The following is a 12,188-nucleotide window of genomic DNA, read 5'->3' as shown; positions in this document are numbered from 1 at the left end:
TAAAGCCGCGATCCGGCCAAAACAATTCTCGTCTTTCAATCTAATGAATACAATCTATCCAGCTAGATATTTAAACTGTCGGTCTCAGGCCTGGAATTTCGTCATTTTAGGGGCAAGGCCACTTGGCCTTTGCTGTTTTTCAGGGCACAAAGGAGACATGAGGCTGATACTGAGTGGTCTACAGCACACATTCCAGAGAACCTACAATTGGCCAGTACAAAGGATGCTTCCCAGAGGGCATCTGACCTTAGCTGAAGAACTAAGATCGATCTCTCCTGGGATCACTAGCGCCAAATCTTTTCAAATGGGGCGTCCATGGCTTAATACGCATCAATTTGGTTGTCTTTGACATGGAGATGTTTGAGAACCACTGCTTTAGACTGTCCTACACTGACAGACTCTAAACAGGATCTTGGGGTGTTGTTCTTCTGCACAATGGACACACACACACACACACACACACACACACACACACACACACACACACACACACACACACACACACACACACACACACACACACACACACACACACACACACACACACACACACACTGAAGAGATGTAGCACACACACCTAGCTCCGTGCACATCCAATGTATGCAAGTACATACACACACATGTGAAGTTTGCCTATAAATACTGTGAGGACAAAGAAACCATCCCTTGCCCTTCTCCTTCTTCTTCTTCTTCTTGTTCTGTTCCGGCCACACCATGTAGCAGCAAGGCTGATTCCTGTGCTCTGTACTCTGTTTTTGTCCAATAAATCGACTTGAGGAACATTACTGGTCTGGACCTTTCTACTTCCTTTCAACTATATTGTCACACTTGTGCAAAATACACCACAATAGCTGTATGGTCCCAGCTGGATGTGTCCAATACCGCTGGCTTTTCCATTGGGATCTCTGAAGGCAGTGGCAGCTTATCTAAAGGATAAAGAGAACATTCTTAAGTATGCTATGGCTCCTAAAGGCCATAACCACTTTCATTCTGGTGTTGGGCATGTCATTAGCCTATACAGGCACACACCCAAAAAAGGAAAAGCAGATCTACAAGCTCACAACGCGTCACAAAGCAACGCGTTGTGGAGCTACGAATATTTGCCATGTTTCCTCTTATTTATCTTGGTATGGAGTTGTGAATTTATTTGACCCTCAATGTGGTCTTTAGAGCTTTCCTCAAATTATATTTGAGTGATGATTCAGTTGAATGGCAATTAAGCTCTGATTACAAGATGATACCAGACAATACAGATGGCAAGTTCTGAAGTACAGAGCATTGGTTCTCAAAGTGGGGTCTGGGGACCCCCAGGGGTCCTTGAGGGAGTTCCAGGAGGTCCCCAGCTAAATGATGGATAGTTAACCAAATGGACCCTTATGGGTCTGTAACTCTGAGAGTGTACAAATGGAACCAAATGGACCCTAACGGGTCTATAGGCTAAAGGGGTTACAGGAAGGAGTGGGACTCCTTCCTGTAACCCCTTTAGCGCGGAGTGGACCAATGAGACAGCTAGCCGGTTCCACAACATATCACATCTGTCTCAGCAGAAGAAAACCAAAGGAACCTGATTTCAGAATAACCTGTTGTTTCAAATTATTCACCTGTAGGAACAGACATTGAGGGGATTATTTGGAGACAGATTTGCCTTCTCCCACTCCTTCACATTGTCTGAATCAGGTTCCTTCTGGCAACTATAAATGTGGCAACTGGCAACAATGCAACTTTTTATTAAAAACAAAAAACTTTCAAGCATCCACACTTTAGGGACCTATTAAAACGATAAATGCTGAAATGTCCCTAAGGCCCTGAAAACCAGGATCTTTGAACACGCGTCACGACACGTGACAACTAGCTTGTACATCTGTTATTTTCTCCACCTCTTTTGACGCAGAAACAAAACAAAACACACACACACACACACACACACACACACACACACACACACACACACACACACACACACACACACACACACACACACACACACACACACACACACACACCAGCTCAATGTTAAATAGGCATTTGTTTCCAAAGTATCCATGATTTTAACATGCATGGTACCAGTGGTGTAAAGTAACTGGGTACATTTACTCAAGTACTGTACTTAAGTACAATTTTGAGGGATTTTTTACTTCACTGGAGTATTTCCAATGTTCAGTACTTACAACCATAAAAGGTTGAGAACTAATGTTGTAACTCACTGAAACCAACAACTGAATGAACAGACTTTCCTGTAGAACCACTGTGCAACTCAAAGCTATAGAAACACCAGTAAAAACCTCATCATAGAAATGCTGTTGAAACAACAAACAGGAACTATTGTCATTTGAATATTTGATTTCTACAGAGAAACACTGACACTGTTCTACAGGATGGAGTTCCATATGTAGGGAGTGTCTGTCTATCTGTCTGTCTGTCTGTCTGTCTGTCTGTCTGTCTGTCTGTCTGTCTGTCTGTCTGTCTGTCTGTCTGTCTGTCTGTCTGTCTGTCTGTCTGTCTGTCTGTCTGTCTGTCTGTCTGTCTGTCTGTCTGTCTGTCTGTCTGTCTGTTTCACCCATCTACCACCTTATACTTAACTATTTAAAGAATAGCAGGTCTACATATTGTATGTGTGTATGCTGCGTATGTTTGTGTGTGTGTGTGTGTGTGTGTGTGTGTGTGTGAGATATGCTATTTTCAAATGGTGAGAATATATAGGGCTGAAGTGGTTAGTGTGTTTTGTAATAATAATAATCAAAATCTACAACGTAACTAGTAACTAAAGTTTACAAATAATTGTAGTGGAGTAAAAGTACAATATTTTCCTCTGAGATGTAGTGGGGTTGAAGTAAAAGTATTGAAAATTGTAAATATGGCTATTGGCTACTGAAAAAGTAAAAATCCCTAAAGAATTTACTTATGCACAGTATTTGAGTAAATGTACTCAGTAACTTTACACTACTGTCAGTACCCATGTTTGGGTGACAGAACCATTTGTATGGGTCGTAAGCAGTGGTGGACAGTAACAGAGTAAATGTACTTGAGTACTGTACTTGAGTACAGATTCTGAGGATCTGTACTTTACTTGAGTATTAATATTTTTTTGATACGTATTACTCTTACTTGAGTACATTTCCAAGACAAATATTTTACTTTTACTCGAGTATATTTCTAGGAAGGCTATAAAGTACTGAGTACTTTTAAGCCCACTCCACATCCACAACAATGTTTCGCCATGCATGTTGCAAGGAGTTGCAACATGCAACTACTTGCAACCATTAACCACAATCGCAGTTGCAAGGAGTTGCAACATGCAACTACTTACTTGGTTGACCTTAAAACAGTTTTGTTGCAAGGAGTTGCGACTAGTTGCATTGGTGCGGTTTGGCCTTTAGGTTGGCTGTTTTTTTTCTTCCCTAAAATGCAATTGGCCTAACTTCTTCTCTCACACTAGCCGTGTTTCTGGCTTCCCCCTCCGCTCGCCTCTTTGTTACATCTTGTATGGGTGTATAGGAGTAAAAGTATTTAGTTCTGGTTCCTCAGTCATTTCTATGTTTTTATAGGTGTTTCTGAAGGCTTTGTATAACATCTACAAGCAAGCACATCAGTGCATGCAGTGCAGGAGGTGGTTTCAGTGAGTTACAGTACTTCTCTGAAACAAGAGTTACAAGGTCCTATAAATTCATTGTGAAAACATTACAGCAATTCATTGATATCAAAATTAAGAAATTTACTTTTACTTTTACTTGTACTTTAAGTATTTTTCAAAGCATGTACTTTGGAATACTTAAGTATGTTTAAAAACAATTACTTTTTTACTCTTACTTGAGTAACATTTTGACTGAGCTACTTTTACTTATAATGGAGTGAATTTGACCAAGGAGTATCTGTACTCTTACTCAAGTACTGGGGTTGAGTACTTCGTCCACCTCTGGTCGTAAGTAAATATCCTTATATTTTTTGTTTCCTACATTTTTGTTTTTAATCATTATTTCCAAATATATGTATTACAAATATATATATCACAACATTTTCCAATAATATTTCATTAAAAAAAGATAATAATAAATCAAAGACATTCCATATAGGTAAAATAAAATCTAACAAAAAAACTTTTGATAAGTAGTGAAAATAGCAGATCTACAAGCTCACAACGTGTCGCATCGCAAAGTGTTATGAGCTTGTAACTGTACTATACACACACATTAATCACTTAAGCCCTATTTTATACTTAGGCTATTCAAAAATAGCCGATTTACAAGCTCCAGATCTACAAGTGAGCTTGTAGATCGACTATTTTTGACAAAGAGTTTGACACATTTTGAAGAATTTCAGTACATTTAACTTTGATACTGCAAGTATGTTTTGATGCCTCGCCTCAAGACCACCTCCCCAATACTCGCTCCTTGCCTCAAGGTTTTTTTTTTAAAACAGGTTTTCTCTACATCATGAATACCCCAATGCTGTTGCCCCACCTCACCACTGTCCTGAACCAATCACAGTCTCAACTGAGAATATGCTGTCTTTTTATGACAGGGACTCCTGTCAGAGCTACAGCATATAAAGACAGCAGGTTCCCACTTGTCAACTACTGGACCATACCTGACCAAACTGGACCATATACCTGCACAGAGCCTTCAGACTGCACCCACTGAAACACAGGTAAGACTTGAGGTTCTATGGAGTAATTTAGAGGGAGTTGAGCGGTGGGTAATTATTTATTGGGAAATATGGATCAGCTGCAAGGTTATTATAGTAACTAATACAAATGAAACAACTAAAAGTAAGATTGAAAAAAAAACTAGCATTTTAGTTACCTGAAATAAAAAGCAAAACCAGGCTTTACAAAAACAAAACACAATAACTACTATAACTGAACTGTATTCGTGCTTTCAAAAATAACTAAAATCACAGAGAAAATGTGTTTAGTTTGTAAATGTATGATAATACCATACATAAACTGAAAATACATTGTCAGGTGGGTTGCCAGTTTCATACAATAAGAGAGAGAGTATCCCATTCATCCACTTAAATTTTATAGTGTTCTAGTTCCAATTTTGTCTGCTCATTTATTCATCTTGATATATGACCTGAAAATGTATTTTCTGTTTACCCCTGTTACTGAAAAATACTATAGTATAGTAGCTCAATATAGAGCTATTTGACACTGTTACTGAACAAACACTCTATAGTAATGATTACTATCACAATATAGAGCTATTTAACACTTATTGTATAATAATATAAGACAACAATGGATGTATTTGTGTTATCCTTTTAGCTCAAATGTCTGACTGTCCCTCATGCTGTTTACATTTCTGTCTAATAAAGTATTCAATAAATCAATTTCACTTAATGCACCTCTAATACATTGATTGATTGAATATTTTATTAGGCAGAAATGTAAAAACAGCACAAGTACACTTAAAACACTTTGTCTAAAAGCTCCGTCCAAAAAAGTCCTTGCGGTCTTGTTTCCATTGAGGTCCTTGGTATTCAATTCAGAAACATATAAAGTAGCACCAAACAGTTCAATATCATCACAAAATACAGAAGAAACACTATATTGGAAAAACAATGGGGGGGAGGGGGGGGAGAGTCAGAGGTAGGGCGTTGTCAATGCAAGTCAAAATGACAGGGCCTGGGGGTTGGTGAGAGAAATAGACCCATAAGAAAATGGGCAGGGCCACGAGCCATAGAAATATATGCTATAGTGTGCGTGTGCGCGCGTGTCTGTTCCTCTCATTCTATCTCCCTCAGATCTCTCGCTGTCTCCCTCTCTCTTGTGTGTGTGTGTGTGTGGGGGGGGGGGGAGTTTGTCTCTGTCAAAAGTGGAGAAAATAACAGATGTACAAGCTAGTTGTCACAATGTGTCGTGACGTGTGTTCGAGATCCTGGTTTTCAGGGCCTCAGGGACATTTCAGCATTTATCGTTTTGGAAGAAATCAGGTCCCTAATATGAAAGTGTTTACCTGAGTGTGGATGGTTGAAAGGTTATCGTTTTTACTATAAAGTTGCATTGTTGTCAGTTGCCACATTTATATCATAGTTGCCACTCTGAAACTTACCAGCAGCCAGTGAAGGGCAGCTAGGATCGGTGTAATATGATCATATCTCCTAGACTTTGGAGGAATAGTTTTAAAGGAGTAGTTCACACCAAAAATGACTTATTTTCTATCAATTACACACCCCATGAAGCCTTGAATTCATGGAGATTGTTTTGTTTTTGTCGCATTCCTAAGCTCAGGTCATCAAATGATTTGCTTAGGAATGCGACAAAAAAAAAGAAGTTTAACTCGTTTTCCACTCTGATGCTACATTTGGATGTGGACATAAAAATTGTACTGACCCTTTTTCAGAAAAGCCTCCTCAGTCATTGTGTTATTTAATGTAACATTTTACATATACATACAGTAACACTGTTTAATATATAGGATTTGCTTTGCCTGACCTGTCTGTCTATATGAAATAGTTTAATTAATTCAAATAGTTTTCAGAACAATGATGAAAAAATATATAGAAATGTACGTTAATGTATTCTCTCGTGTACATAAAATAACTGCAACTCAAAAAACCCAAAAGAGAATGAAGCTGAGATGTTAACATGCTCTGTTTGTATTAGACATGGAGAATACGGACATGGACTGCATCAATACAACTCTGGACGAGCTGGAGGACGACGATTTTAAGAAGTTCCAGAGGTTCCTGCTAGAGCCCGCCAACCTTGATGGACAAAGACCAATTGGAAGAGCCCTCCTGCTGAAAAAAGACAGGATGGAAACGGCCGATGTGATTCTGCAGACGTACCCCGATAATGTAGATCAAATCGTGGCCAATATTCTGGGGAAGATTAACAAGACAGTTCTACAAAAGCAGTATGCTGTAAAAGGTAGAGTTAATGCTAAGCTATATTAAAAGCTAATTGGAATTAGCATTAGTGGTGGGTGTGGCCAGACGGTGACGTCATGACGTTCATTGGCAGTTTTGTGTAGCTCCTAAGAGTATACAAATGTAACCAAAACCAAACGGTATGGACCCGTGAAATTTGTTCCAAGATCCGGATTATACTCCATAATAAAATCTAACCTGTAGCAGCCTACAATAAGAGACAATACAAAATTGCATGTTTTCACCTCGATTAATAAGGAATCCATTATTGACTAGCTAACTCTAACACTGACACAATGTAGACACACATTATCATTTATAATAACGTTTATGAATGCATTAGACAGAGGTCATACTGTACAGTATGTGTGTATGACTGTCTGTTCTGAATACTTGATTACTTACATTAATTAAATGAAAGAGGCATAACGTCCATTAACGATGACATAAAATGTGACCTATAGAATCAGGGATTTAATATCTTATAGGCTATATTCTATGAGCCAAGGCCTAGTTCATTAAGAAAGATAGGCTGGCTACAATTTTCAACACACTTTCACTATTGGCAAACACAAAACAAAACAAAAAAGTCCTTTATTAATGCTTTAGCTATGATTGTGACTGATGTCAGTCATTGCGTTAAGTGACTCAACTTAACAGCTCATTAGCTCACACGTTTGCATGTTAAATTAATTTGAACACTTTTATTTCTTGCAGCACAATCCAACGGAGCAGCTGGATCTGGCCCAGGTACGTGCTAAGGAAGGTTGACTTAACATATTGTTCCAACTTTACAAGTCCATATTACAGTAGCTCATGTTTTAAATTAATGTTTTATTTCTTGCATTTACAATCCACAGTTGCAGCTGCATCTGTCCCAGGTGAGTGCTGTTTAAAGTAGTTTGACTCAACAACTTAACTGTTCATTTCCAACTTTACTAGTCCATATGAACTGAATTTTAAACCAATTTGAACACTGTTTTATTTCTGTCAGCAACACCCAAAGGAGCAGCTGCATCTGACCCAAGTGAGTGCTGATTAAAGTTAATTGAGTTAAGTTAAGTAAATAGATATGATTAATTATGCACTTTTATCATTAAGTGCTTCACATACTGATTGTGGCCCAGTTAGTTCCTATTCAAAACAGAGCCATGTACATGTCCGACTACAGCATAGTGAACAGATCTAACAGATCCAATTCCATTGGAAGGCTTGTTTAGTATTCCAATGATTATGAAACTTGTTCCAACTGCTAGTAGGCTGTTATATCAAATACAAATAAAAACAGAGCTAGATCATACACGCACTTGTTAATATTCTAGAAATTGAGGGATGCAAAGAATACATGTTTAAATATGTTTTGTCCACAGAGGTTGCCTTTGTGAATAAACACAAGCCTGCCCTGATTCAGAGAGTGACCATGGTGGAAACCATCCTGGATCTACTGGCTCATGAGGGGGTCATGCAGTCTGAGGACTACGGTGATGTGAGGGCTGAGAAAACCAGTCAGGGAAAGATGAGGGGACTCTTTGTACTCCTGGAGAGCCGTGGGCCTAAAGCCAAACGTGTTTTCTACAAAGGTCTTGAGGAAAATGAGTCATATCTAATGGATGATCTGAATAATCCAGAGTAAATCTCATTTAAATAAAATAAATAGGCCAAACATTCTATTAGTACAATAGAAGGCCATGATGCTTTCTGATGTTATTATGCAGCATTGTCATGATTCATCCTTTTTCTATTTCCAAGAGCTCTGTATTTCTACATTTTTTATGCAGTACTTTCATTATGCTGTATTATCATGAGGGTCATTGGGTAGTTGTTTTAGTTTTTATTGTGATGATAAAGTTACATGAGGTGAATGTGAGGTGATCCTAAAGAGAAAAAAAAGTCTACTTGTGACTGTGATAATCTTGTTTTCTTTAATAAAACTATTTCATTTCATAATCTTAGAATGTATTATTCAATTATAGTTTGTCAAAGTTTGGGGTGCAGGTTTGCAATAATTATGATGATTATGATTATGAATGTCCATGGCAATATTCTTGTTGATATAAAAGCCTAAATAGAGTTAGTAACTTTATATGGAACCAATTAAAGAACTATCAACATATTTCAGCAACACATGGTCTTCATCAGAGTTTAACCGTTAAAAACAGTTCACTATTAAAGGACTAGAACAAATAATCAGCTGACTCACGAATATCCTCAAATCTGGTTATACCCTTCAGGATCGATGTTCCCTCAGCTCTATAGCACCTAAGCCCTATGTTCCCTCTGTTAGGCTTAGGGGTTACGGTTAGGGTTGGGGTTGGTGTTCATTTTAAGGGAACATAGAGCTAAGGGAACAGGTATTTCACATAATCGACTCTGTACTTTATGTTTTTCTATATTGACATTCCAAAAAAGTTTAAGCCCTGATTTATTATAGTCTAATATTATTTGTCCAAAGAATGAAAATCCGGATGTCATCTTGAGCTTGTGGTAGTCACCATGGGCGGCGTTACGTGGGGGCTTCGTTGGCCATAGCCACCAATGTTTTATCCAAAGCCAACAATAAAAATACAAAAAATGGATAAAACATTATTGGCTATAGCCACCAAAGCCCCCGCGTAACACAGCCCATGCCACCAATAATCATGATATAAGAGCAGCTATATTTTGGAGCTTTTACATTTACATGGTTATTGTAGAGAGGAGAAAACTGAGGAGCTAGGAGTGGAGAATTGGTGAGCAGATGCAACAGAATTTTTATAGTTTATCATTAGAAACCTGTTTTTATATTTTTCAGTGGAGTTATGACTAATGCATCATAATCTGAACAGTGACATCAACAAGCTGCTGATTAGACTGAGTGAGTTTCAATAAGTGTGAAACGACCATCTTAAAAAAAAGAATGAATAAAAACAAAAACCACGAACCTACTACAGACCTAGCGCCGCACGTGGGCAGACCCATCAATTCCATCAACTGAGGAAATATCTTTCTGCTACCCGAGAGACTGTGGTATCTGACAATGATAAAAAAAAACTGACACAAAAAGCAAGACCATTCTGATCCTGGATTGTAAAAATAGTGATTACAATATCAGGATCATTCTTATCCAGAATTTAACTTTTGAAAAACCGTGCAATGATTGCTTCAGTTATATGAGTAATTCAGGAAACCTTGCAATATGTGACAGTCAAATGGTTAGAAATGTCGTTGAAAATGCGAAATCTTAACATGGTCATCTAAAGCCTTGTAGACGTTGCATGTGAAGGTTTTTTGGGATTAAAAATGTCAGTGTACGCTGTTCTGTGCAGCATACAGTAACAACGTTTTCTCTGGTGACCAGGCTGCATCAAACCACTGACCGTCCAAATATAACACAATGCACCAATCATAAACATTTACAAAAATGAAACAAGGACGGTATATTTATATAATTAGAGTCATTATACAGTGACCTTATAGGTAATATAACATTATTTAAGTTAATAATCTTGGATTATTATTTTATATTTGATATCGTACTGGGGTGCTCTTTGGACAAATCCTGGGCAGAAATCCAAAATAGACAATTTAGATTGTATTTAACTTTTATTCGTTATTATATATTGCAATTTTAAAAAAATCTGTACACTTTGGCAAAATTGGAGGACAGCCTTATATTTTGCTAAATGTAACTGATATAAACTGATTCAACGATACTAGAATATGGTCTCAAATACAAACACATTCAGCAGTGTTCACTGGAGGGAAGCCGGACAGAGGGGGGCATTTCTGTCACTGTACCAACGAGTCCTATAGGCTGGGATGGCGCCGCCTAAGGGTTGTTTTGGTTCACTTAATGTCCTGTGTATGTGCAAGGTTTTACAACAAACGCATGACTTTTAAAATAATTTGCCGGCCATGCCGTTACAGTTGGCAAACCACTGTGGATGGGGTTATCGTGAATGAAAGACACTATTCTGGCTTGAGAATAGCATAGCTCTAAAACACGTTAGAAGACAAATAAACTCTCAACCCATTGGGCCTGCTAAAGAATACACAATGAACTGACAAAAAGAAAAAAGAAAAAAAGGTTTCATTACAAAATGAGAAAAATAAACATAGAAGAAAGATTAATAATTTTGCTGCATATGGGCTACTTTTGAACATCTTAAAACATCTGAAACACCTTACAGGTTTTGAGAATCAAACCTATTTGTATTGTTTTATATACTGAAGATGAATTACATGTTTGTCTCCTAAAGATGCACACACAATGTATTAGAATGTGAAGGTTGTGTGTGTTTGCATTACTTCAAATTGACAGACACAGACACAGCATTGATGAGTGTTGTATGAAGAGCTGGAAGGTCCATGTTGAAACTCTATGACTCTATGAAGAGTCTATTACCAGACACACACACACACACAACATAGTGTCTCTGACCCAACTCACATTCTCCATCCAGAGTTCCAGCTCCTTCTGGTAGAACATTCAGAGTTCTTCACAGCAGACTGAACCGTTATAAACATCCATCCCTGCTTACTGTACTGTATGTCCTTTAATTAACACCAGCTAGAGGCACTCCAGCACCTGCATCATCAGGTCACTCTGCCACTATCGTCGGGACAAAGCTGTTTGCACGTATTTGGGGGCTCAGGGGAGCAGTGGGACTGCTACAACAACATCAGAGTTTGACACAGAGACCAACTGCTGGCTGAGCACATGCACTTCTGCACAACTTCTTCCAGAAGGATGGTCGGATCATTCAGCCTTTACCTTCAATCTGGAGCAGTCGGGACTCCCACACGACATCAGGTGGAAACTGGCAGCGATGACTATCACAGCAACAGAAAAGAAAGAAAAGAATAATAATAAAGACTCGCTGGCACAGATTCATAAACCACAGATCATCTGAGCACAGTCCATAATGCACATCTGTATTTTACAGTGGAACCATTAATAAGAATGTTGTTTGGTACCTGCAACAAATTTCCAGATTTTATTGCTGTTTGTGATCAACAACCAGTTAAAGTCTGTTCCAATAGATAACTCACTGTAGATGTTGTTTAACAATAAATAATAATACAATGGCATCCCTGGTCTATTTTTAAGGATACAGTGTTTCTCAACCTCTTGGGGCTGGCCCAAAAGAGGTTGAGAAACACTGGCCTAGCAACTAGGCAAGGCACGGTAGTTTTATTTGTATAGTATATTTCAACAATAAGGCAATTCAATGTACTTTACACAGCAAAGGAAACACAATTATACAATGACATTAGGATACATAAAAACACAAAGTAAAAGAATAACACATACAGTTACAGTGCAGAGGAGATTAAAA

At 38.2% G+C, this 12,188-nt stretch overlaps 1 protein-coding gene across 1 annotated transcript; it reads left to right on the top strand.

Moving 5' to 3' along the window:
* Window positions 1-6,606: 6,606 nt before the first annotated feature.
* LOC308100650 (apoptosis-associated speck-like protein containing a CARD) lies at window positions 6,607-11,362 on the top strand (the record flags this gene model as incomplete). The annotated part of the gene is made up of 4 exons (XM_080449716.1): window positions 6,607-6,871; window positions 7,865-7,897; window positions 8,241-8,417; window positions 11,313-11,362. The coding sequence occupies 4 exons, from the start codon at window positions 6,607-6,609 to the stop codon at window positions 11,360-11,362; spliced, it is 525 nt and encodes a 174-aa protein (XP_080305842.1).
* Window positions 11,363-12,188: the final 826 nt, after the last annotated feature.

Source organism: Gymnoscopelus braueri (assembly GCF_963280865.1).
Source record: "Gymnoscopelus braueri genome assembly, chromosome: 14".
In the NCBI taxonomy this organism is placed as follows: domain Eukaryota; kingdom Metazoa; phylum Chordata; class Actinopteri; order Myctophiformes; family Myctophidae; genus Gymnoscopelus; species Gymnoscopelus braueri.
This window is presented reverse-complemented; position numbering and strand designations above follow the sequence as displayed.